This window comes from Bos indicus, chromosome 9 (genome assembly GCF_029378745.1).
Source record: "Bos indicus isolate NIAB-ARS_2022 breed Sahiwal x Tharparkar chromosome 9, NIAB-ARS_B.indTharparkar_mat_pri_1.0, whole genome shotgun sequence".
Taxonomy (NCBI): Eukaryota; Metazoa; Chordata; class Mammalia; order Artiodactyla; family Bovidae; genus Bos; species Bos indicus.
Window position 1 is genome coordinate 43,995,089 of NC_091768.1, and position 27,046 is coordinate 44,022,134.

The 27,046-nt window shown below is 35.8% G+C and overlaps 1 protein-coding gene across 8 annotated transcripts in view; it reads left to right on the forward strand.

Moving 5' to 3' along the window:
* The window catches only part of ATG5 (autophagy related 5), a 153,107-nt gene that overhangs the window by 91,511 nt on the left and 34,550 nt on the right, over positions 1-27,046 (forward strand). For 6 of the 8 annotated variants that reach the window (XM_019967284.2, XM_070795544.1, XM_019967286.2 and 3 more), the window contains one exon: positions 5,726-5,843. In XM_019967284.2, coding sequence (XP_019822843.1) covers positions 5,726-5,843 — 118 coding nt within the window. The other 2 variants (XM_070795545.1, XM_019967287.2) reach the window with 2 other exon arrangements.

A 27,046-nucleotide genomic window follows, 5' to 3' on the forward strand; every position in this document is an offset into this window, starting at 1 on the left:
TACTATGGATATGATTCTTCCTCTTCTTTACAGTCACTGACTCCATGGTCATTGAATCAGATGTGTATCCTTCCAGCTGTAACTTGCCATTTTTAACAAACCAACATTTCTGATTCATATGATATACTATATATGACCCAAACAGCAAAATAAACCCTAATGTTATGTAGTAACAGGGAGACAACAAGAGTAGTATGTCTTCTTATCATAATCCCTATTTTATATTACAACTGAATATAAAATACATGTTAGTATTTAATAAATTTCTGTTGCATGTCAAATCACATTTAATAACAGTAATAGCACTTATTGAGCAATTACTGTGTACTAGGCATTCTTCGTGGGAAATAGATAGGGAAACAGTGGAAACAGTGTCAGACTTTATTTTTGGGGGCTCCAAAATCACTTCAGATGGTGATTGCAGCCATGAAATTAAAAGACGCTTACTCCTTGGAAGGAAAGTTATGACCAACCTAGATAGCATATTAAAAAGCAGAGACATTACTTTGCCAGCAAAGTAATGTATGGTCATGTATGGATGTGAGAGTTGGACTGTGAAGAAAGCTGAGCGCCAAAGAACTGATGCTTTTGAACTGTGGTGTTGGAGAAGACTCTTGAGTCCCTTGGACTGCAAGGAGATCCAGCCAGTCCATTCTAAAGGAAATCAGTCCTGGGTGTCCATTGGAAGGACTGATGCTAAAGCTGAAACTCCAATACTTTGGCCACCTCATGCGAAGAGTTGACTCATTGGAAAAGACTGATGCTGGGAGGGATTGGGGGCAGGAGGCAAAGGGGACGACAGAGGATGAGATGGATGGATGGCATCACCGACTCGATGGACATGAGTTTGAGTGAACTCCGGGAGTTGGTGTTAGACAGGGAGGCCTGGCGTGCTGCAATTCATGGGGTTGCAAAGAGTCGGACACAACTGAGCGACTGAACTGAACTGAGGCATTCTTGTAAATGCTTTACATGAATTAACATGTATAATCTTCACATGGAGTTGTAAGAAACTCCATATTATATAACTGGAATTATATAGTATGTAATCTGAGATTGACTTTTTATGTGCAGTGTAATTCGCTTGAGCTCCCTACAGTTTGTTGCATGTGTTATTAATAGGTTTTTGCATTATTATTACTGACTAGTATTCTGTGGTATGGGCATACCACAAACAGTTTATCCATTCACCTGTTGAATGACACTGGAATTGTACGAACTGTACATTTGTGTACAGTTTTTTTGAGAACATGAGTCTGCATTTCTCTGGGAGTACTCAAGAGTACAATTGCTGAGTCATATGGTAAATGTGTGTCTAGTCTTGTAAGAAACTGCCTTACTCTTTTCGATAAGAGCTGAACCACTTTACATTTCTACCAGCAATGGTATGAGAGAGATAGTTTCTCCATGTGCTGACCAGCGTTTGGTATTATTACTATATTTTATTTTATACATTCTGGTAGATATGTATTCATGTTGTATTGTGGTTTTAATTTGCATTTCCCTAATGACTAATGACATGTCAAACATCTTTTTATGTGTTTATTTGTCATCTGTGTATCCTCTTTGGTGAAATGTCTATTGTTATCTTTTGCTTATTTTCTGATTGAATTCTTTGTGTTTTTTTACTGTTGGACTTTTAGAGTTCTTATTCTGCATATAAGAACTTTGTGGGATATGTAGTCTTGCAGATATTCTCTTTCAGTCTTGTCTTCACCTTCAGAGCAAAAGTTATGTTTTGTTGATAAAGATCCAATTTATCAATATTTCCTTTTATGGATCTTGCTTTTGGTATTAAGTTCTACATTAGTTCCGAATTTAGTCCTCAGGTGACTTTGCCTTTTTTACTTTGCTGTATAAAACCTGAATGTCATGATTCTGGACCTTTTAATAACTAGACAAGTGAACTTAGAGAAAATAGATTAAAAAGAAGGAAATGAGTTTGCTAAATTGGGATAGTATTAAGTTAAAATATTCATTATAGTGCTCTAAAACTGTTGATCATGGTGGTGGTGGTGTGGTGGTAGTAGCGTGTGTTTTAGTGTATATTTAGATGGGTGTGTATACCATGTCACTCAGTCGTGTACCATGAGGGCCTCCCTGATGGCTCAGCTGGTAAAGAATCTGCCGGCAGTGCAGGAGATCCTGGTTTGATTCTTGGGTCGAGAAGATCCCCTGAAGAAGGGATAGGCTACCCACTCCACTATTCTTGGGCTTCCCTTGTGGCTCAGCATGATTGTACTGTGTACATATTTTATTAACTTGAAAACTGTGCAGTGCAGATATTACCTCCATTTATACTCAGCATATGTTTTCAAACTTGATTGACTAAAATTTTATAAATTTAACTTAAAATATTTTACAAATTTGATTCTTGCTGCTTCTGTTCAGTTTATCTCCAAGGTAAATCACAGCATAACTTTTGCATGTAAGGGAAAATTCTTATTACAGTAGTGAAAGTGCCTGAGTAGAGAAGGGCTGAGGCACAGCCAGCCAATAGCACCCCAGGTTTATATTCCATTTGATGTTTTAAGAAAGGACTAACATAACAGTTGAAAACGAACAGGAGCCGTTTCAAACATGACTTTACCAAGTCATTTCTCATGAGAAAGTAATTCTGTTTCTTGGAAGTCCCTAAAATAGTTTGCAGATTTACAGATATATGGCTAGATTAAGTGTTGTGGTGTAGTTCTATTATAGTGGCTTTCTTATCTATCAGACAAGGATTCAAATTACCGTGGATATTGTTAGCATTGTCTGGTTTCGTGTATACTAAATCGAAGTTTAAAGAATTCATGTTCATGGAATTTTCGTATTTTAAAAATGTTTGCTGTATTCAAAATGAAGATAGCTTTTAAATATATCCTAGCATAATTTAGTCTTTGCTGAACTCAAATTTAGGTTTAATGAGATCTTTAAGAAATTTGCATGAATTTACCCTCCATTCCCATTGCCCTTCAGAATCTCTGTACAGTACTTGAATTCATAATCTGTCTGTGGCCAGCTTCTGTTTTCAAAATAAATAGCTCTCAAAGTTGAATGTTTTCTAAGAATGAGAATATAAGCTTTTAAAGGCACTTGAACAAAATTTAAACAAAAAATATTTGTTAGATTTTTTTGTTTGAAGTATTTTAGGTCTTTGTCTTTTAATAAGGTTTTTTTGTTATATGAGAAACAGAAATTTACTTTGATGAAAGTTTTCTTGGTTACAGTCTGTAGGATTTACTTGGAATATATGTTAATAGTTCTGGAACTTCATCCTTCCCCCTAAGCAAATAATATTATAAAGACTGTTGAAGTTATACCTTTATTATAACTGCTCCATTTTGGGAAAGAGTTGAAAAAAAGAGAAGTACAGAGAAATTGCAGGCCATTTTTTCTAGGAATGTGAGTAGAGGAGAATTGCTGTTTTTTTAATACATAGCTAAGATTACTTGGCCTTTCCTGTTTAACATATTGTTTTCAAATTACTATAATGTATATTAGTACAGCTAAGCCACCTCATAATTCTGTCACTCAATAAGGGGCAAGTGAATCTTGAAAAGATTTGACTTTGCTGAAAGCCTTAGTATTATCAGACTAGAGTGTGGATGATACATTTGAACAGTTTTTGGATTGGGGGTACAGTCCTACCCCTCCTTTTCTCCTGACCAAGTCCCAGTTGTCATCACATAGGCTTGCATCATTCAGACAGCCTCTCACCTGTCATCCTGATGTTACCTCTTCCCCAAGTCATTGTACACGGTGCTGCTTTCCATTAGCCTTCAGAAAAAAGCCTCTTTCATCACGTCACTTCCTTTGCTAAAAAGTCTTAAAAGCCTCTTCATTGCCTGGAAGATAGAAAGCCCTAAGTGGGTGGTGGCTATTTTAAATGATTACTGCTGTCCCCTATTCATTTCTTTCTTCTCTGAACTCCTCAAACCTGTATCATCTTCACATAGTGAATCCTTGATTGTTCATAATATTCTTAGTTTCACCTGTGGGGAAAGTATGAGCTTCCTAAATTGAAGGGTTTCGATCACACTTAAAAAAAAAAATTTTTTTTTAGTAGGGTATAATTGATCTACAGTTTTCTGTTAGTGTCATACAGTAAAGTGAATCAGTTATACATATACATAAATCCACTGGGTTTTTTTATTCTTTTCCTATATAGGCCATTATCATGTATTGAGTGGAGTTCCCTGTTCAGTTATACTTCTAAAAAATGAAGGGTTCAATTAGTGAAGTGAATTGCATTATATTTAATGCATATTTATTAAATTTTAGTTTTTCTCATGCTTTCCTTATACATTCAACTGTATTATTTTAATATTATTTTGATATTTATTATGTATTCACTGAACACACAGTATAAAGCCAGGAGACGTAGTCACATACTTGCACCACATTTAGCTTTTCTTACATTTTAGTTCATGTCTATACTTAAAATCGGTTTTCCTCTTTTTTTTTTTTTTTTAACCAAATCTGGTTAAAGTTATCTTGAAGAAGTTGAGATGTGCCTCTGTGATTTAAAAATAAACAAGCCAAAAAAAAAAAAAAGTTACTTTTAATGGGTAGGTATTTGAAATTATTTTCTTATAAAATATAAGGTATTACTCTGTTCCTGTAGATTTTCATGATTTTTCATTCCAAGAAACTTAAAAACTTAACATCTTAAAATGAAAAAACAGTTAAGAGTTGTGATGGGTGTTATTCTCTTTATCATTTATTTATACTTGGCACAAGTCTCCCATTATTCCTAGAACAAACTTCAGAGATGGGGAATGTCCCAAATTTCCAAATAAACTGGGTGTAAGATCATAGAACTCATAACGACAGTGCTGTTACTCATAGACTGGCTGATTCCAGAGCCTCTGCGCTGTGTCACGGGAAGGCTTCCATCATCGTTGCTCTGCTTCTAGAGAGGGAGTTTGAGAAAATTAAACCTAATTTTTTGAAGGAGCAAGATGTTGAAGCTGTTAGCAGTCAATTATGACAGTGCTAATAATAACAGTTATCAGAAGAAATGTACCTATTATTTTGATTTTTGAACCTATAGAAAAGTTTTAAAATAGTAAAACAACCAAGACCATGTAAGACCCTTCACCTGGATTCACCAGTTATTAACCGTTTTTCACATTTGTTGTCTCTTTTTCTATACACACGCTCTCTCTCCCCTCCCCTAACCATTTGATTGTAGGTTTCAGACATCATGGTACCTAATTCCTGAACATCTGATCATGAATTTCTTAACAGTAAGGATATTGTCCTTATAAACATTATCACACCTAAGAAATGTAGCATTAATCTAATATTATCTAATGTTCATCTGATATTTCCCCAGTTATTTCAAAAATGTCTTTTATAACTGATCTTTTTAAATTCCTTTCTTCAATCCAGTATTCAGTCAGAGTTTATGTTTTGTATTTAGTTGTGATATCTTGTCAGTCTCTTTTAATCTTTTTTTTTTTTTGCTGCCTCTGACTTTTTTTAAGTGTCCAGGTCAGCTGTGTTTAAAGTGCTGCATGTTCTGAATTTGCCTTATTGCCTCCTGTGGTTAGATTTCTTGGATTTGTGTTAAGCATTTTTAGCCATAATACCACATGTGTGATGTTGTATGCTTCTGATTACACTGTATCTGTATCAGAAGGCATCTCATGCCAACTTTAAATTTCTAATGTATTAATTCATAGCTTGTAGCAATAGAGACTTAATTGTTTGGACCCTTTTTTGATTTCTCAAATAGACAACAACTGAACGGCCTTTCATTCAGAAGCTTTTTCGACCTGTGTCTACAGATGGACAATTGCATACACTAGGAGATCTCCTCAAAGAAGTCTGTCCTTCTGCAGTTGCTCCTGAAGGTAATATAATTGACAACATTAAAACATTTCTTTCATTCCTCTTTGTTACTGAAGTAACATAAGAATTCTGTATTTATAAATAATATTTATTAGTTACTTCAGTAAGGTATTTTCATTATCTTGTGAGGAAAAATCTTTTGAAACAGAAGCACTTAATACTTAACTATTTCATAAGTTATTGACACTAACAGAATAAGAAACATTCTCTTTAGCAAACTGAAATATGATTTTAAAGTCACCCTCTTATATTTTGGGGCCCTGTGTTTTTCATTTGTGAATTCAGTTCTGGTAAACGTTGTAACTTTAATCTTGCATTGTGTTTCGTCATTCTAAAGAAATGAGATAGTTTTTTTTTTTTTAAAAAAAGTCTTACATTTGGTTGATATTTTAAAGTTCAAACTATTGAGTAATGGATACATATTTTATTTGAAGTTTTTGCCGCTCTTTAATGTTTTACTGAACATTATTCTCTTAGGATTTAACATTTCACAAGGCTGGTCAAAAAGTCCTGTTTTATAGTCCTTATTTTGTAACTTAGGTTAAAATTGTTTTCCTGTCAGGAGAGGAAAAAATAGGAAAATCGCTTAATTGCAGCATAAGAAACACAAGGAAAATGCAGAAAACTAGGGGGAAAACGCTATAAACCCCTAACTCATAGAGACTACTCTTGACACACACATGCAGATATATACTTGAATATTTGAGAGGGTATATGTGCATAAATTTATATGTCCTCCTTTTTTCACCTGATATAATATGATATAATATGATAGTTCTTAAAAATTCTTTAGAGCTATTTTTTAAAATGCCATGGCCCTTGGTATCTATGTACCATAATTTGACCATCACCCTATCACTGAATGCCTTGTCTTATTGTTGGTTACTGTGCTGTAGGAGAAATTTCAGTGGCATAGTGCTGTGTTTGTTAATATGTTGCCTAGACTTGTATATGTTATATAGAAAAACATTAAAAACTTACCACTTTAAATCTTTTATGGTAAGAGGTAAGGCATTAATAAATGCAAAGGTAAATACTTCAGTAGATCATGCTGTGTTTCTTATTAACATATCCTACGCTGGGATGATGGCAGTATTATTTACATGACTTGTAACTATATCACATAGTTCAAGAGGCGTTTAGTATCTATGGAAATGGTTTGCCTACTCAGTAGAATTAGAAGTAATAGGATTGGGAGGAATATTGACATTTCAGCCTAAAAGACTAAACAAAGAATATAGAGCTCAGAATATGTGCCGTTTGGCCTGTTAATCAAATATGCTTCCTTTTCCTGGCATTTCTATGTGTATCTAGCACTTTGAAAATACACAAAGGCTCAATAGGAGGGAAGAAGAGGGACATCTAAATACCACCAGAACCAGTTCCAGAAGGGACTGATAAAAAAGATTATTGACTACTACCTAAAGCTGTGAAAATTGAGTAAGGTTCTCTGGCGATCTAGTGGTTAAGACTGCACTTCCACTGCAGAGGGCATGGGTTCAGTCCCTGGTCAAGGAACTAAGGTCTTAGAAGCCATGTGGTGCAACGAAAAAGCAACATGTTTCATATATATGTATATATATGTATGAAATATATATATATATATATATATATATATAATATATATTTATAAATATATATCTATATATATGGAGAGAGAAAGAGAAAGGCCTTACTATGTCATTTGTCAGCTTCCCTGGTAGCTCAGCTGGTAAAGAATCCGCCTGTAATGCAGGAGACCCCGGTTCAATTCCTGGGTCAGGAAGATCCTCTGGAGAAGGGATAGGTTACCACTCCAGTATTCCTGGGCTTCCCTCGTGGCTCAGTCAGTAAAGAATCCACCTGCAATGTGGGTGACCTGGGTTTGATCCCTGGGTTGGGAAGGTCCCCTGGAGGTGGGCATGGCACCCCACTCCAGTATTCTTGCCTGGAGAATCCCCATGGACAGAGAAGCCTGGCAGGCTGCAGTCGATGGGGTCACAAAGAGTCAGACACGACTGAGAGACTAGGCACACAAGAATACTGTACTAGGCAAAGCTTCTGTTACTGTCATACACATCCTCATATCTCTAATGCTAGGTGAGTGTTTACTCAGTATTTCAATTCCTGAGTTCTTTGTGTCATTACTTGAAACATCATTTATAATCTTTGAATCATGACATAATTAACAGTAAGTTGATTGTAATACTATCTTAGAATCTTAATCTATTTTTATTGCTACCTAGTCTTCATTTTCAGTAAGAGTTTGCCTTAAGTAATGTTCTGCCATTCAGTGATTTTTATTTAATTTATAAGCCATGACTACAATCTAGTTTTAGAATACTTCTAGCACCTCAAAAGTTCCCGTGTGTATTTGTAGCTAATTTCTGCTCCTGCTGCCAATTATAGACAACTATTGGTCAGCTTTCTGTCTAGAATTTACTTCCTTTGGATATTTCACATAAAGGGAGTTACACAAAATTGCAATTATTTTTTTCTTTTATTTGATGTTTTTGGGTTTCATTCATATTGTATAAATTAGTAGTTTGTTCCTTTTTATTACTGAATAGTATTCCAGTTGGGTGACACATTTTGTTTATTCATCAATTGATAGACGTTTGAGTTTCCACCTTTTCACTTTTATGACTAATGCTGCTGTAAACATCCATATACGCATATATTTTCATTTTTCTTGAGTAAATCCTTAGGAGTGGAATGGCTGGGTTGTATGGTATGTTTATGGCTAATACCCACAATGAATGGGGATTCCAGTTTCTTCACAGTCTCACCGTTGTATATATTTTCTTGTCTTATTATAGCCATCCTAGTGTTTGTTGTATAGTGGTAGCTCACTTTTTAAAATTTCCCTAAAGACTATTGTGTTGAGTATTTTCATGTGCTTATTGTTATTCATGGATATATTTGATGAAATGTCTCATGTAAATCCTTTTCTTAATTTTCATTGTATCTTATTAGTGAGTTCTGAGAGTTATTTATATATTTTGCCTGTTAAGTCCTTTACCAGACATGATTTGTGATTATTTTCTCCTAGTCTGGGACTTATCTTTTCATTTTCTTTTGAAGAGTAAAAAATGTTTTATTTTTATGAAATCCTAGTAAGGTTTTTTACATATTGTGTTCAGTTAAATAATCAAAATTTTTTTCTAGTAGGTGATACATTTATATAGTTCCAAAATCCAAAAGTATATAAAAGAATTTAGTGAAAAGTCTCTATCTCAACTCCTATACATAAAACCCTGACTCGGTTCCCCTCTCCAGAGACACAACCAGTGTTGCCATCTTCCTGTAAATCCTCACAGGGATAGTTAAAGTTTTTATTTTTTGAACTCAAGTTGTAGAAATTTGGACTGGGATAGTCCTAGTAACTTTAGGAATAATCTTACCATTGCAGTTCGTTTTCTCCATACTGTAAGAGTGTGTTTGTGTGTGTGTTTTAATCTATTTAATGTCTGTTTTGCCAAATTCTTAAAGATTTGGGCATATAGACTAGTTTTCCCATTTGAAGTTACGAGATTAATCATTTTTATTGCTGACAGAGATGGGACCCATAGGCTGCCCCCACTGCAAGCATTTGCCTTCAGTTACTCACTTCTCTGCACTCTATTTTTCTCTCTTTTTGAGTACTTTATAGTATTTTAATTAAAAAATGATTTCATCAATTAAGAGTAAATTGAAATCACACCAGTCAGAATGGCCATCCCCCAAAAGTCTACAAACAATAAATGCTGGAGAGGGTGTGGAGTGTTTTGCACTGTTGGGGGGAATGTAAATTCATATAGCCACTATGGAAGACAGTATGGAAATTCTTTCAAAAACTAGGAATAAAACCACCAGATGACCTAGCAATCCCACTACTAGGCATATACCCTGAGGAAATCAAGATTGAAAAAGACACATGTACCCCAGTGTTCATTGCAGCTCTATTTATGATAGCTAGAACATGGAAGCAACCTGGATGGCCATTGACAGATGAGTGGATAGAGAAGCTGTGGTACATAGATACAATGGAATATTACTCAACCATAAAAAGGAATGCATTTGAGTCAGTTCTGATGTGGTAGGTGAACCTAGAGCCTATTATACAGAATGAAGGAAGTCAGAAAGAGAAAAGCACATATCATGTACTAGTCATATATATGGATTCTAGAAAGATAGTACTGATGAAATTATTTGCAGGACAGCAGTGGAAACACAGACATAGAGAACAGACTTATAGCCACAGGGGTGGGGGAGGAAGAAGAGGGTGGGATGTATGGAGAAAGTAACATGCAGACTTACATTCAGTTCAGTTCAGTTCAGTCGCTCAGTCGTGTCCAACTCTTTGCGACCCCGTGAACCACAGCACGCCAGGCCTCCCTGTCCATCACCAACTACCAGAGTTCACTCAAACCCATGTCCATTGAGTCGGTGATGCCATCCAACCATCTCATCCTCTGTCCTCTGCCCTCAATCTTTCCAGCATCAGGGTCTTTTCCAGTGAGTCAGCTTTTCACATCAGGTGGCCAAAGTATTGGAGTTTCGGCTTCAACATCAGTCTTTCCAATGAACACCCAGGACTGATCTCCTTTAGGATGGACTGGTTGGATCTCCTTGCAGTCCAAGGGACTCTTAGGAGTCTTCTCCAACACAGTTCAAAAGCATCAATTCTGCGCTCAGCTTTCTTTGTAGTCCAACTCTCACATCTGTACATGACCACTGGAAAAACCATAGCCTTGACTAGATGGACCTTTGTTGCCAAAGTAATGTCTCTGCTTTTTAATATGCTGTCTAGGTTGGTCATAACTTTCCTTCCAAGGAGTAAGCATCTTTTAATTTCATGGCTGCAGTCACTATCTACAGTGATTTTGGAGCCCCCCAAAATAAAATCTGACACTGTTTCCACTGTTTCCCCATCTGTTTGCCATGAAGTGATGGGATCAGATGACTTACATTACCATATGTAAATTAGATAGCCAATGGGAGTTTGCTGTATGACTCAGGGAACTCAGACCGGGACTCTGTAACAACCTAGAGGGATGGGATGGGGAGCGAGATGGGAAGGAGATTCAAGAGGGAGGGGACATATGTATACCTCTGGCTGACTCATAATTGATGTTTGGCAGAAACAACACAATTCTGTAAAGCAATTATCCTTCAATTAAAAAATGCTATGCTAAGTCACTTCAGTCGTGTCGGACTCTGTGCGACCCCATAGACAGCAGCTCACCAGGCTCCCCCATCCCTGGGATTCTCCAGGAAAGAACACTGGAGTGGGTTGCCATTTCCTTCTCCAATGCGTGAAAGTGAAAAGTGAAAGTGAAGTCGCTCAGTCGTGTCCGACTCTAGCGACCCCATGGACTGCAGCCTACCAGACTCCTCCGTCCATGGGATTTTCCAGGCAAGAGTACTGGAGTGGGGTGCCATTGCCTTCTCTGCAATTAAAAAAATAAATAAATTTAAAATTGTTGAAAAAATGAAATTTAAGCTAAAGCTTAGTATTGAAATGGCTATCTTATTGTACTTCCCTTAAATTTTTTTGACAGTCTACTTTCCAAAACATTGTGTCATGTAAATATATTTCTTTATAAGATCTTTGACTATTGAGTGAGAACATCACAATGAGACTCAAGATCTGAAAACTGTTGTACTGTAAGGTGCACAATGGACAGCACAGTTATCAGCAAATCCATAGAAAGACGGAAGAAACTTAATGGAGGGAGAGCAGGAGAAATTGATTGGATGTTAATTTTGTATTTGACATCTTTAAAGAATTGTGTAAATGTTGGAACTTAAAGTTATTTTAGTTCATTCTCCTAGTTTTTTAGATGATTGGTCCAAGGTTTCTTAGCTGGTTCATTGTAGAACTAGGTTTGGAAGTCAAGTCTCCATCTCCTGGTCCATTGGTTTTTCCACTTTACTGTGCTGCCATTTATTTTCATTTTCACCTTTTCACTTTTTTGTATACTTTAAAATAACATTCTGAAATCTTTACTCTCTCTTAACTCTTTTTGGTTTGTGTTTAGTACCTAATCTGGCCTGCATGCATGGCCCGTACTCTCTCTTACCCCTGGTATGATCTTAGGGACTTGAGCTTCTGTTGTTATTGTAGTGTTCCTGTGTATAATTCTGGCTATTCTTTTTGTTGGATATGAAGATGATGTCTGTGACATTCAGCATGTAGATGAAAAGCAGTCATATGCTTTGAGCCGACATGTTCTGTCAGAACACACCTTCGTGTTTTTTCTTCATTCCCACACCCAGATCACAGCACAGACAAGTTATTGTCATCCCACACCAGAATGGCACATACATTTGTGAGGCTTTTTTATTCATTTAAACACTATTCTCTCCTAAATTTCTAACCTGCCCTACCTACCCATCCATTCTTAAGGAATACACAAGATGACCCCCCCCCACCTTTTTTTTAAGAGAGGGCAGTAAGGTAGACACTCACAACTTTAATCCACAAACTTGCCTCTTAGGTGAATATCTTTGTGTGACAGACTTCTTCCCAAACTCTTGCATGCTGTGTCAATCAGGGACCATACACACACTTCACTGAAATGCTATAAATAGTACCTCTACTTTTGAGGTCCTCTTGATGGTACCTTTCATTTCAGGAGGAGGCTGTGTTTCTCACACCAATATCTTATCTTTGAAAAAACTCTTATTTGCCTCTTCCATTTGTCACCTCTTTGGAAAATAGCTGTCGTTTCAGGATCTATGGGAAGTATTCAAAACATCAAGTCATTCTTTCAGTAAAGAACTGTTTACTGTCTGGTTTAGCACCTGTAATATTGTCAGCCAAGAAGCATTTTGAAACACCTGCACCCAACTTAAGTTGAAAGCGAAAGACTGAAAGATTGGGTGTGTGTGGATAAGAACTCGCTGTCATCACATGATTAAAAGAGAAAGTGCTTATAAAAGTTATGTGGCAGCATTGTCTATTGCTCCTTATGACAGGTGATTCATGCATGAAGGAATTTTGCCTTGTTTCATCATATGAAGGTAGAATGTACTAATACTCATGAAGACATACTTTAGGTCTTTTTTCTTATAATTAATGATGAGCTGCTTTATGTGATTCTTTTTTTGTTGTTTCTCAAGTGGCTTGAGAAGTTAGCCAGGGTAACAGGAAATAACCAAAGGTGAACTCAGGTAAATTTTTTCTGTGATGTCAGCAATAGTTAAAATGACTTAGAAACCTAAGCTTCTATAGCAGACTTGAAGTGAAGTATTTCTTTGTCCATTAGAAACAATATAACCAAATATTTTTTAAATCTAAAAATCCTAACTTGTATTCTTTTAAGAATACAAAAAACTTACAGGCTTTGCCCAAATATATTTTATTTCCCAGTTGTCTAATGTAATGCATAAAAACCTAGTAAGTTAGGATTATGAAAATAAAACAGTGTCCATTCTTGCTTTGTTGTTGTTGTAAATTTTTATTTATTTATTTTTGATTGAAGGATAATTGTTTTACAGTGTTCTATTGGTTTCTACCAGACATCAACATGAATCAGTCATAGGTTTACCCACGTCCCCTCCCGCTTGAACATCCCTCACCTCCCTCCCCTTCCCACCTCTCTAGGTTGTTATGGAGCCCTGGTTTGAGCTTCTTGAGTCATACAGCAAATTCTTATTGGCTGTCTATTTTAGTCTTCTGTAGCAGTTGGACTGTTGTGAGCCTGAATTTATATTTGACATTGTACAACTGGAGTGTATGTTAAGAGAAAGGCTTACATTTGATAGGAGATGAGTTAAGGTTCCCAGCATCGCTCTTACCAGCAAGTGCAGTCTTCTTGCTGCTTGCCTTTTTCCATTTCTGCCCTGCTTCCCAGGATTTTATTTACTCTTTGAGCCCCTTCCCAACTTCCATTGAACTTTTGGGTTCACTTTGATGTTGTAGCTTTCAGTATTCATCAGTCAATTTCTTCACATCATATTGTCTTCTGACACTGGCGTTACTCAGATGTGTAAGATAGCATCCCTGCTTTTAAGAAACTAGTCCAGTTGGAGTGGACTGAAAGTGATATGTATAGGAATGGAGATATGCAAAGGATATTAGGAATATTATCTTATCCATTCTGTAGTGGATAATAAAGACTGAGCCAGGTCTTAAAAGATGAGCAGAAATTGTTGCAAAGGAGGGACCAGGCCACACATACCACATGACCACTGAAGTAGAATCCTTCACCCAGGGGCAGGCTGCTGAGGGGTAATGTCTACTCTGAAATGCTGATTTAAAATGTCCCTACTTTATTTTGCTGAAAGACTCGCTTTGTTTTTGTACTTGTCTCCTATAAAAGTACAGAAGATTTTTTAGTGAGGTCAGAGATGTGGGAGAAAGCGTTGATGAACTAAGTGACTAAGATTGATCTTTTATTTGCTTGCTTAGGACATTAGAAGATAATTTTAACAACTGAGGCTAGGGTGTCACAATACCCCATCTAGGTCATCTAACTTGAAAATTACAGTGTTTTGTTTTTGACATGCTTTATGAGAAACCACAGAATAGTTTCTATAAAATTAAGAAAAGATGGTGTATTCATGTTCTTTCTCCTTAGCTCTGTAGCATATGATTAGATTGTTTATAAAGTGAATTAACTCTTTGTTTGTAATCACTTTTTTCATACCTAAAGCCATTAGAAAAAAGAAACATCCAAGCCTCACAGTATTCATCTGAGGCAGACCCTTCAGTTTGAAGTTTGAACTTCAAATTGGCACTTTTGTCAGCATGGTGACATTGACTGCCCAAAGAGGTGGCATTTCAGACTTGCCAGTTCATGCCACACAAACAGAAAACCTTCAGACTTCATCAGGATGAGGGTTTAGAAGTAAGAATAATAATCATTTTTGAGTTTCAGTAATTCTTTCTATTTTATAGAGTACGAACCATTAAAAAGAAAAACCTACTGCTAAATGATTTTCTAAATCAGACAGTGTGAAGGTACAAAAGGATACTGGGATGAAAACAGATTTTAAATGAGTGAAGAAAGAATTACAAGTAAACTGTGGAAGGCCCATTTGTAACCTTACTAAGGCACCGTGAGCCTGCCGTGTGGGAATGGTCACTGAACTGCAGTCTCCGCCTAACACTGCCTGCTCTTCACTGTTTTCTCTCTCGGGATATAAAAGAAATGATACAGTGTCACACACAGTGGTAATACAAGAAGTTCTACAAACATAGCCCTCATTAACAAAGATGTACTGTATTTAATTTTAGACAGAAGAAACTTATGAGACTTATTTTAACCTCGGTAATTTTCTTGAATTCGTCATCATGCCAGCAAATTCTAAACTGAATCAGACTCTGTTCTTCGTTGTGTCATTCTCCCTCCATGTCTGTGGTTTGTCCCAATATGTACCATGAACTGATTTTGGTAGTACAAAATCTGTTAATGACTCAGTCCGTTGACATATGTCTTTTCTAAAATCAAAGAAATAATTAATTGCTTATTTTCATTATTCTCAATTAGCAAAGATAGGATTACTGGGCCTGTCAGGAGAGGCTTCTGATTTCCTTTATCTAGATCCTGAGACATTAAATGAATTAACCTGACTTTTTCAAAAGTGGGAACAGATACTTGCACAGTTTGGGGAGGGAGGAGGGAGGAGGGTTCAGGATGGGGAGCACATGTATACCTGTGATGGATTCATTTTGATATTTGGCAAAACTAATACAATTATGTAAAGTTTAAAAATAAAATAAAATTAAAAAAATAAAAAAATAAAATGATATCTATTTGCCATTAAAAAAAAAAAATTTCATCTTTAGCACTAGAAAACAGAATTTCTTTAACAAAATAATAGCACATACAGGAGATTAAAAGCAAGTCATCTCTTTGTTAAAGCAAGTCCTGTGAGACCTTAATCTGACCATACATAAACAGCATGATTATTGCCTATATTTTAAATAAAACAATTAGTTCTGAACTGTTCTGTAATTCATACCTGACATATATTAATAGGCCCTATTACACCCAACTAGAATTACTGGATCCTTTTATGAAAGCAAGTCAAAAACATTTGAGCTATATTTTCAAAGTTGTATTTTGGTTTTGGGGTGGGGGGGTTTGAAATGAGCAAGTTTAAGTTTGTAACTTATACCATACTTTTATCTTATTAAGAGACATTTAATCAGTTTATTTAAATGATCTTAAAGTCACTTAATACAGTGTTCTTTTTAAATAATAGCTGATTTGGGGGGGTTAAGTTTAAATTTGCTTTATTACTTCCTCAAAAATATAAAGGTTATAAGCAGGGCAATGAAAGAATTATCATAGACATGTTTTGAAAATCTTATACAATATGTTAAGAATCAAAGCTCTGGCAATATTTTGGACAGACATAATTAACATATATATAAATTTATGCATGGAAAAAGATATGTGATCTATATTAACTGTGATATGTTCATTAAAACCTGTACTACTAAGTGAGTATAGATCCGGAAGAAGTTAATGTAAGTATTTTTAAATGGGTTTGTATTTCTCTGATAAACAGCACTTTCCTTCTGTTTGTGATCATAGGATAAAAGCTCTGTAAGCTTGTATATGTTCATTTTTACTGCTACATCATGTAGTGTGCTCTTAAGATTGAGATCTCATTCCCCAGGAAGCATTTCTGTCTAAGATTAATTGCCCTTTTAAAATCAGCGTTTGATGTATTCCTTTGGCTATATCCTGGCTTGGTTTAACCCTCTTTGACCTGACCTCACTGACTATTACCGCTGAGGCTGAGTCAGAATCCTTCAGTATGATGTATGCATTTCAGATTTCAGCCTGTGGTTTTTCATGTCAATGGATTCAATTAGTTGGTGTTTTACTAATGAACATATCAGAGGTTAAAGAATTTGTCAGACAGAACAAAATTGTTCAGAACAGTGGCAGCTAAAAAGCTCATCTCTGTTTTTCAGAATGATCAAGTATTTTTCAGAAGTTTTACCTTTCAGCATCACACACATTTCCAAGCTAGCAAACTGAGGCATTTTCTGCTGAACTATAAAATATATATGTGAAGCCACAGATCTAAACACAGTGTTTACAATCTCTGGTCTTAAATTTCTGTTACTCCATATTCATAAGTGTGAACTAAAAAACAAGTTACTAATCTGAAATTTTCTGATTAAAAGCACTTTCCCTTAAAAGATACATCATCCATTTCTCTAGCTTCCTTTAAATTCAGAAGTTTCACATATTTAGTTACACATATTAACAGTAAGAGTGAAACTCATGCATCTTTCTAGAATCTCACATAACCTGTTTTTAAAGACATTTAGGTCATATTCCTTGTTGATAATTGGCTTAAAAGTAATGGCTAAAAACCAGATTGGGTGGGGAAGGCTGTGAGCCATTGCTGATTTGCTTTGCATGCATGCTCAGTTGTGTCTGACTGTGACCCCGTGGACTGTAGCCCACCAGGCTTCTTTGTCCACGGAGTTTTCCAGGCAAGAATACTGGAGTGGGTGGCCATTTCCTTCTCCAGGGGATCTTCCTGACTCAGGGATTGAACCCGTGGCTCTTGAATCTCCTGCATTAGCAGGCAGATTCTTTACCACTGAGCCACCTGGGAAGCCCGAGCCATTGCTAACAGAAATCTTTAAAAGGCAGATTCATCACCTACTCTTAAGTTCTCTAATAATGGTGTACTTTAACTTGTGTAGCAAAGATTTTCGAAGGTTCTTTGTTTTCCCTCCTTGAATTTTTCATCTTCAAAATAAACTGAGAACCATATCTGAAGTTTATTAAGTAACTTTACCATAGTGCAGTAGGGCTCATTTGATTTATCCAGGCTGTGCTTTGCTGAATAAACACATAGAGAGCACTACTAGATTAATCCAGAGGGCTTAGAGTGCTTAAGGAATTTTTAAAATTTCATTTTGTTGTTTGCATAATGATTGAGTCTTTGGGTTTTTGTTGTTGCCATCTCTTTCTTTTTTTCCTTAACACATTCATAAAATCTGTGCCACACTGCATAATAATGAGGCTGAGTAATGCAGAGTGGATATTAACACAAGGCCACATTCTCACAGCCCTTTGCATGCCGGTGACTTAATTGAATCCACAGTTTGTATATACCTTTTGGTATATCCCTCACTTTATTGAATACCTACTGTGTCCAGGCCCTGTGCTGAGTGCTTTATTTGGCTATCCCCTTTGATCCTCTATGCAACCCCAGAGATGAGAATTCTTTATCTACACTGTAGGAGGAGGAAACTGGGACTCGGAAGGTTGAGTGATTTGCCTGAGAATTCAGAACTAGTGTATTATGCTGATTTAAACTCAAAAAGAAATATTTTGCTTTTTAGCCATAAAAGACTCATGTACTAGAACTGGAAGACATGTTACCAGTCCTCTGTTTTAGAACAGTGGTCTACAGACTGACCTATGGAGTTGAGTCTTAGAATACTTGGGCTTATAAGTAAGATGAGTATAAGAAATGAAATTTTATTGTGATAGTCTCTTTATAGATATATGATCTCTTTAGATTTAACATCTAACTCTTAACGTGAATTTAATTACTATTCTCTCCAAAGAAAATGCTTGTCTCTGACATTTATTTGTCCTTTTCCTTAATTCACAAACTCCAAGTATTTATGAATGACTGTTCTTATATTTACAACATGAATTAACAGTTTTTTTAATTGCTGTGTGGAGATTCTATAGAATAACGACATGTAGTCTTCAAAATTGTCAAGGTTAGAAAGCGCAAAGAAAGGCCAAGAGCCGTCCAAGTTAAAGGAGAGTACGGAGACCTGAAAATTAAATGCAATGAATGATTCCTGTACTGGATCCTAGACTGGAGAAAAAATAATTAGGATCGTTAATAACTTCTGAAGTGATTACTTAATAGTATAGTGTCAGTGTTAATATTTTAATTTTGATAACTGTGCTATGATTATATAAAAGGATATTTTTATTAGAAAGTATACACTGAAATAATTAAAGGTGAAGGACTCAGTGTTTCTAATTTACTCTCAAATGATTCAGAAATTAATTATATATACATAAAATGATAAAGCAAAGGGGGCAAAATGTAAGCAATTGATGACTCTGGGTGAAGAGAAAGTCCTTGTGCTGTTCTTGCAAATTTTCTCTAAGTTTGAAATTACATCCAAATAAAAAGTTACCCCTCAAAAGTGCCCTGTATGAGAGAATTTCATATGGAACGAGTTCACTTGATTACTGTGTCAAACGTTTGCCTACTTTAAAGCATCAGACTAACGTTTTTAAAAATCTGAGTGGGTGAGATGTGGAGTAACATTTTTCTCCTGAGTCATTTACTTTGTAGTGATATATTTTTTATTCCCAAGTATTAAATTCTAGATTCCCATTTTGAAACACAAAGATATATTTACCAAAAACATGATTTACTTTAGTAGCAGTATCATCAAGCGTTTCCTTTCTGTTAGGGGAAAAAGAATCTGCTAATTTTTTACTGCTTCATTTTGCTAGTTCTGATATTGCCAAAATATGCTGTTGTGCTTGTTGTTATTTATGGTAACATGAATTTTGGTGATGGCATATGTACATCTTGGCTCATTCAGAAGCATTCTGACTTTTTTGTTGTTTTAATAACCAAAGCAGTCTTTTTCAGTCAAGCTCTTATTCTCCATAGCAGTGGTAACCACTAGACACTATTTTCAAAACATTATTTCTGATAGTGTATTTAACCAGCAGCAAAATGATCTAAGCCCTGAAGACATTTATTGTCAGGCACCATGCTAGGCACGAGCCTGCAGTGATACATAAGAGAGAAACTTTACTTCATAGTTCCAAGCGCACTACTGTCCCATTCTAATGTTTCTCGTGACAGTTATGTTATCAGAGGAAGTCAGAAAACCAGAAAGATAAATATACACAGGTGAAATATTTGGACAAAAGTAGGCGATGTCCAAATTACATATGTAAAATCTTAAGCTGTTGTGTTGAAGGATATGACAGTCCTGGACCACTTCCTTAGTTGTCCATGTTTAGTGATACTTTTATGTTCCAGATCAAAAGTGGTCTCAGTTTAAACCAGAGAATCAGTGCTGCCTCTTCAGGCTTCTGATAATGTGATTTGTTGGGTTTGTTTTATAGAGTGAATTGTGCTTATGTTCTCTAGCTCCTGCTGTACCGTTCTTAGACTCCCTGTGTCCTCTTCCGTGTGTTAGTCTTCTCCCTTTCAGACATGCTGTGCGTCATATTGTATTTGCTGGCACATTTACGTACTGGTACAGGCACAGTATTCTGGATATTCAGCTCTATTCCATACTATCCGAAGGTGACACTGCTTAAGGAAGAACTTTATAGATAAAGAACTTTTACTCTTAACACCACTGCTCTTTCATTTTTTTGACTCACTGCTAAGTAGGAGGAAGATTCTGAGAATATTAAGATATTTCAAAGAAATATATAATAAGACTATAAAGAGAACTGCACCGGAAATGTTTTTAAATATTCTAAGAAAGATTTAATACAGTAAAACCTTGGCAATCTAGAACTTACAAAGAATGAATCATTCCAGATAGCTGAGGGTTTATCCGATTTGAGTATCAACATTTTAAAATCTTCTCAAAGTACTAATACTGTGCTTTCTTTAGTATTCTGCGTATAGCTTAATCTTTTGGTTATAAATGATTCACATCATTATGAAAACCAATCATTGTATTAATACTGTGATCACAACTGTGTAAGAAGTATGTATAGATGCAGCAGAGCTCGGTGGACAAATCAAAACAATGAAAGCATTTTTTTTAGGTTAGTAGTATTTTGAGCCTTTTCCAGAATTGTTCTAAGCTATGACATTTTCTGGAGACATTTATTTGGAAATCTTTGGGGCTGATAGTATGTTTGTTAGGACTTTATTTTTAGCATTCTTTTAGCAATTCTCTGGTGGTTTTGTCTTCTCATTGTCAGTCTGTTGACTGTCACCTCCCAGGACTGTGCTGCCTCTAGCAGGAAGTTTAAATATTTCTTTAAAAGGGTCTCTTGTTTCAGGTGCCAGCCACACCATTATCACCATACATCACCAGCCCATTTTGCCTAGACATTAGAGCGCTAGGGATGCAAACGTCATTTTGAACAGAGAAGAAAGGGGAAAAATGGGGTATTTCCCTCTCATACAGTTCCATCAATTCCCTGTTTCCCTTGTTGTCTTCTGTGTCCAGGAAGCTGAGAGATTTAGATGTTGCAGATTGAAGAGACTTAAGAGACAAACCAAGAATTGTGCTAAAGGAGTGATACAGTTTCTTAAAGGTTCTGTGTTTTGTTTTATTTTGTTTTTTCCAAAAAAAAAGTTTTTTGTTTTTTTTTTTACTTTCTGTGTTTTTCTGTAGCAACCAAGCATGCTTCGTTTTCTTTAAAGACTGTCAGTGATTTATACCAAAATCATAAAAGACACAAAGCTAATCTTCAATTTTTAACAAAATTTGAACTTAGGAAAAAAGTGTGAATTGCAGCAACCTTTTAATTAATGAATGGACATCAACAAAAATCAATCAGAGTTCATGATTCTGAAACAGAAATCCCTGAGTCAGACTCCTAGTTCCTTTTCATTAAAATTTTAACCCTTCTAATAGTGTCTCTAAAATTTTCTCATGCATATTTGAACAGCTTTACTGAAAATTAACTTACAACTCCCAACTGTTTCATTAAACATCTTCAACACTGATATTAAAAAAAAACCTGATCTTATTTTTGATGACTTCTAGACACATTTCTGTTTTGTATGTTTTAAATATGTGTTGACCTACTTCATATACCTGTCATTTTTAATTAGTACAGTTTTTTATGTATAACTAAAATAAATTTTGATCAGTGGGTACAATGGGCTGTTTTCTCCACTATGGTTTCATTAACGTCAATCTTAGGTAAGCACAGTAATTAAGAAAGAATGAATACTTTCACATATAGCAACAGAATTTTTATCAGAATTCATTGTAACCCTCAGGTTTCTGTTTTGGGTGATACATATTGCAACATTTGAACTTTCTCCATGTCCACATTTCCTGCTCAGGAAACAGACCAGGTTTAACCTGTTAAAGCAGTAAAATCCATTTGATTCACTGAGGATTCTCAAAGGCAGCAGATTATTCTTTTCTTCCAACTGTTTTGACTCATCGATTATTGTTGGATTTCTTTCTTGGAATAGATGGGGAAAAAAAGAACCAAGTAATGATTCATGGAATTGAACCAATGTTGGAAACACCTTTGCAGTGGCTGAGTGAACATCTGAGCTACCCGGATAATTTTCTTCATATTAGCATCATCCCGCAACCAACAGATTGAAGGATCAACCATTTTCCTGAATGGAATCGCCCTTAAATAGGATTTACCAGAGCATGTCACCCTTCTGCTTCAATCAGGTTTGGTGGAGGCACCCTGACCAGAAACACTGCTGCAAGCCAAACAGGAAAAAGATTCCATGTCAGATAAGGGCACTAGGGCTGGTCTTACTTTGCATCACCACTGCTTTACTCCACTGCCGTCATTAAACCTCAGCTGCGACATGAAAGACTTTACAGGACCACTGCAAGTCTTCTGTTTTCTTGTAAAATATAATGAAGCCGAAACCTTCGGCCTAAGAAGAAAATGGAAATATGTGCCACTCAATTTGTATTTCTGATTAACAAATAAACAAGGGTATTTCCTAAGGTGACCATGGTTGAACTTTAGCTCGAGGGAGTGGAAACATTGGTTTAATTTTCAAGAGAATTAGACTTAAGAAAGTAAAAGAGAAATTCTGTTATCAATAACTTTCAGTAATTTTTTGTAAAAGATCAAATTACAGTAAACCCATCTTTCCTTAATGAAAATTTCCTATGTTTACAGTCTGTCTACTGGTATGCAATCTTGTAACTTTGATAATGAACAGTGAGAGATTTTTAAATAAAGCCTCAAAATATGTTTTGTCATTTAATAACATACAATTTTGTCACTTTTCCAGTACTTTCTCACTCACCTACAGTAGATCACTGTTTTTATTCTGTGTGTTACCCTTCAGACTGGTCATCATTGGCATGAAATGGGTATTGGGCATAGGATAACTTGTCTCAGGAGCTGTCAGAATTTCTTGCTGCCAATTTTTAAATCTGTGTTCTTTACACTAAAAGTACTGAAATAATGTTACCATTTATCATTGCTGTTTTATCATTGTAAATCTGTCAAATCATAGTATCTTAAGCATCTGTATAATTTTGCATTTTGGGGGGAAAACCTATTCCTTTTCAAATTAGTGTTTTTCATTGACCTCAGGTCTAATATTTCACTGTGGTCCCTGGTAGCCTGTCTTTGAAGTATGAAGATTACCTAGTCTCCAGACTGCAGTAGCTTTTCCTTAATGTTACCAAAAATATTCAGAGGTTACTGGAGTTGTTACTCAAATAAGGAAATTTTTGCTGCACTTTATTACCATGCTGCTGGGTTTCTACCAGCTGAACATAACTTGTGCATTACACTTTGTTTCTTGTGAGCTAACTTGCCGTTCATATTGAATGTCAACCTAAGTATTCTAAAAGGCAGTATCATACAATAATGGTTTTAGATTCCAAAATAAAAATAAATATTTTCTCATTAAAAAAAATAATACAAATGTTGACGTGAGATCCTGCTAGTGCTCACTGCTTCCTTTTTCCTTTTGTGATATTTTTTCACTAATCAGTAGCAGACATTCACAGAATGAGACAAAGTTAGTCAAAGATCAAATATTCTGGAATGGAAAGTATAGATCTCAATCAAAAAGAAAAACATAGGGTAGCATAGGTGATCAGAGAAAAATATAAGCGAGTAGCAAATAATTGGCTAATGTCAATAAAATGAAAAGTGCCATTTTAGTAAGGCAGAAAAAATAGTAATATTTGAGTTACTTAAGGATTAAAAAAAAACCCACTGACTTGTATTTTTTTCAAAAGAAGTTGGTCTGAATATGATTGTTCACATTAAAAGTGTTTATTCATCTATTCAGTTTGGGGATTTTCCCCCTTGATGTTTTGACAGACTGATGTGGGCTTCAGTGAGCAAAAGGATCAAAATGCCAGGAGTGCTAAGCTGTGATGAAGATAAGTGTGGTAAGAGCAAGCAGTAAGCCATAGTAGTTTTCCACAGACAAGACCCATGTAAGGTCTCTGCAGGGGGTTCAAGTGAGCTACTGATCTTTACTTCCAGATCTGAAAGTAAATTTTACCATTCTTTTCTCATTTTTTTTTACTTACTTGTTCATCATTACACCAGCATCATAACTGTATTACTCTACTGTAGTCCCAGGTAAGTCAAGCCTCCATGATACCCAGAGAAAGAATAAAAACAGAAATTAGTGCTGGGCTTAAATATCTATTTTTGTTTCTTTTTATTTGAATATTTAAATTTTATGGTTTATTAAAAAATTCAATTAATTTTGTGTCTGTCTTTATTTCTAGAAGTTGGAAATGGAATTTATATAAATCAAATTACCTGTTGAGGGAATCATCATAGTTTCCTTTTCCTTGTTCCTGTTATAAAAGTTTCTTAAATAAAAGATAGGCATAAAGGAGAACATATGATCGAAAACTGAAGAGGGGCACAAATCTCAATATACTTGTTTAACTCATCCTTGGTACTGAGCATCCTAAGAAAATGAAAATATGTTCTTAAGTCACTGTCATTGTTTAACTAGGAAGGACTAAATTCAGCCTAAAAAAATGATTTCATCCTTCATAGTGTTGCTTTTAAGTTGGATGATCCAGGTTCATGGATAGAGTGGATTGATAAGGACTTTTATGTATCTGGAGACCCAAAATAGCCTGCGTATAGTTAAAACTGATCTATCAGTCTTTATAGAATGGTGATGTTTAGAACATAATTCCAGTCAGTCTGACGTGAACCCAGGAGTGAACTATTCCTGTTACACGTTCATCTCCCCATTCACTGGAAAACAGGTGGAAACTGATGGTTTGCTAAGAAAACAGTGTACAAGATTTGATATTGAGTGACATTAACGTTTAATGATTATCTTTCTAGGATATCTTTATATATTATAGGCTATATAAGGTATGATATTTTATTTTCTTTCAATTTTCAGAAATGTGGTTTACATGGGTCATGCCAAAGAGTGATGTTCTCATGTTTTACTTACCGTACTGTTGATATTTAGGTCTGAGGTAAGTTGACCTTCCTTTTAGATGTGCCAACGCAGTTGAATAGAAGTATAGCACCTTGGGGTTTGTTAGGGAAAAAACCAAGTATAACAGCATTTATAGTCCATTCAGTGCATGGTCAGTCACTGGAGTGGAATCAGTCAAAATACTTACCTATCTCTTGAGTTCCATCATCCACTCAAGTATTTTCTTAAATATAATTGTCTCTTGGTCTGGAAGTATTAAAAATTAACCTGCATGGCTGTTGGAGAGAAGGGGGTTATGCTGCTTTTCAAGTAATTTGGGATGAAATGATACTTTTGTAATAAAAATTCATTTACCAGATAGATTTATTTGACGAAAGAATCCTTTACATTCTCTTGTGTGAATTACAGATTTGATTCTCCACACTCATTGTGGCAAATGTAACACTACTTGGAATCTGGTAGTCTCAGCATAGGAAGCATAGAGTGAAAAGGGACTCTGTTTTTAGGTCCTTGAGGTGTTTCATTAAGTATTAAACATTTTAAACACTTAACTATTCTTGTTTACCATCAATGATGGTGATCTTGGAATGATCACCAATGAGATAAAGATAAATTTGAAGATTTAAAAATGTCAGCATGTTTTTGACATACCAGTTGATTCTTCTGAAAGTGATGAATTTGGCTTTCCCTCTATAGCTTCTCCACCCCCACGTCAGGAGAGTAAATAAAGCACAACCAGGCTTTTTCCTCTTTGTTTTCCATGATTGTTAGTGGAGTGTCTTGCACATACTTAGTGCTTTGCAGCTATGTATAAAAAATAAAAAAAACTAACAGGATTATTTAATGATACTTTAAAATTGGTGTTATATTTTCCTGTTAAAAATACCAGCTGTAAAAATAGAAAGGACCTTGTTGTTTAGAAATCAGTATACAAAGTGCAGTGGGTGCAGGTTTGCAGTACTGGTGAAGACTTGCTTACTCAAATTGGCGACTTTCAGTAGGAACCACTGTGGATCAGATCCTTGCGTCAGTCCACATTCATTTTAGTCTTAGTGTAGACCACAGCACAGATCTTCTGTTTCAACATCACTCTAATTTAAGCAGCCCCTAAAGTTGGAGCTATTCTCATCAAGCATCTGGAGGTATTTATTAATTCTGGCCTTTTCATAAATGAGTGGTTTGTGTCTTGCTTTTGCCGATAGACCTTACTTCTGAAAATGTAATACATTTTTAGCAAGGGAAATGTGTTAGATCTGTGAGCAGGGTTCTTCACACTGAGCTAGACTCTTGGAACCATGTTTATGGAAAAGCTTTAAGAGAAATATTTGGTGTTCAAGTAGAAGAGGTGTCTTCTTCATGTATTAGAAAATACTGATGAATACTTTGTAACGTTTACTGTGGTTTACAGTCAGTATTTGTGTAGTGTTTGTTCCTCACACTGAGCAGACTCCATAAGAGCAGAGAGTGGATCTGTTTGGCTCAGGATTGTTTTCTAGGACCTACTACTGTGCCTGGAACTTAGTGGACTGTACTCCATACTTGTTGAATAAAAGTTTGGAAAAGGCTGTGTAGTATACCTCCCCTTTAGATCCCAAAGCATATTGATACATTAAGCTTTGAGAAGTTCTAAAGTTAAGAGACCTATCTGATCGAGCATTTCTGAAATTTTCTTAATTATAGGGATTTTTCCCCTAGTTTTGTTGTTGCTTAGTAGCTAAGTCATGTTCGACTCTTTGCAACCCCATGGACTGTAACCTGCTAGGCTTCTCTGTCCATGGGATTTTCCAGGCCAGAAGAGTGGAGTGGGTTGTCATTTCCTACTCCAGGGAATGCTCCCAACCCAGGGATTGAACCCACATCTCCTGTATTAGCAAGTAGATTCTTTGCCGCTGAGCCACCAGGGAAGCCCTTCCCCCTACTACCGTATTACATTGAACTCTAGTTTGGGAAATGCTACATTAAATTGTTAGATACTGATAACCTAGAGTTTAGAGCATAAGGCTTATCCCTGCTCTTCTGACACTCTGTTTGAAAGTAGCTCTTAGCTTTTGACTCCAAACAAAATATCTTGAGCCTGTTCATTCCATCCTTTAGCTGTGTTCCATTTTTGTCAGCTTCCTCCTTGAAATTTATTCACCGAGTG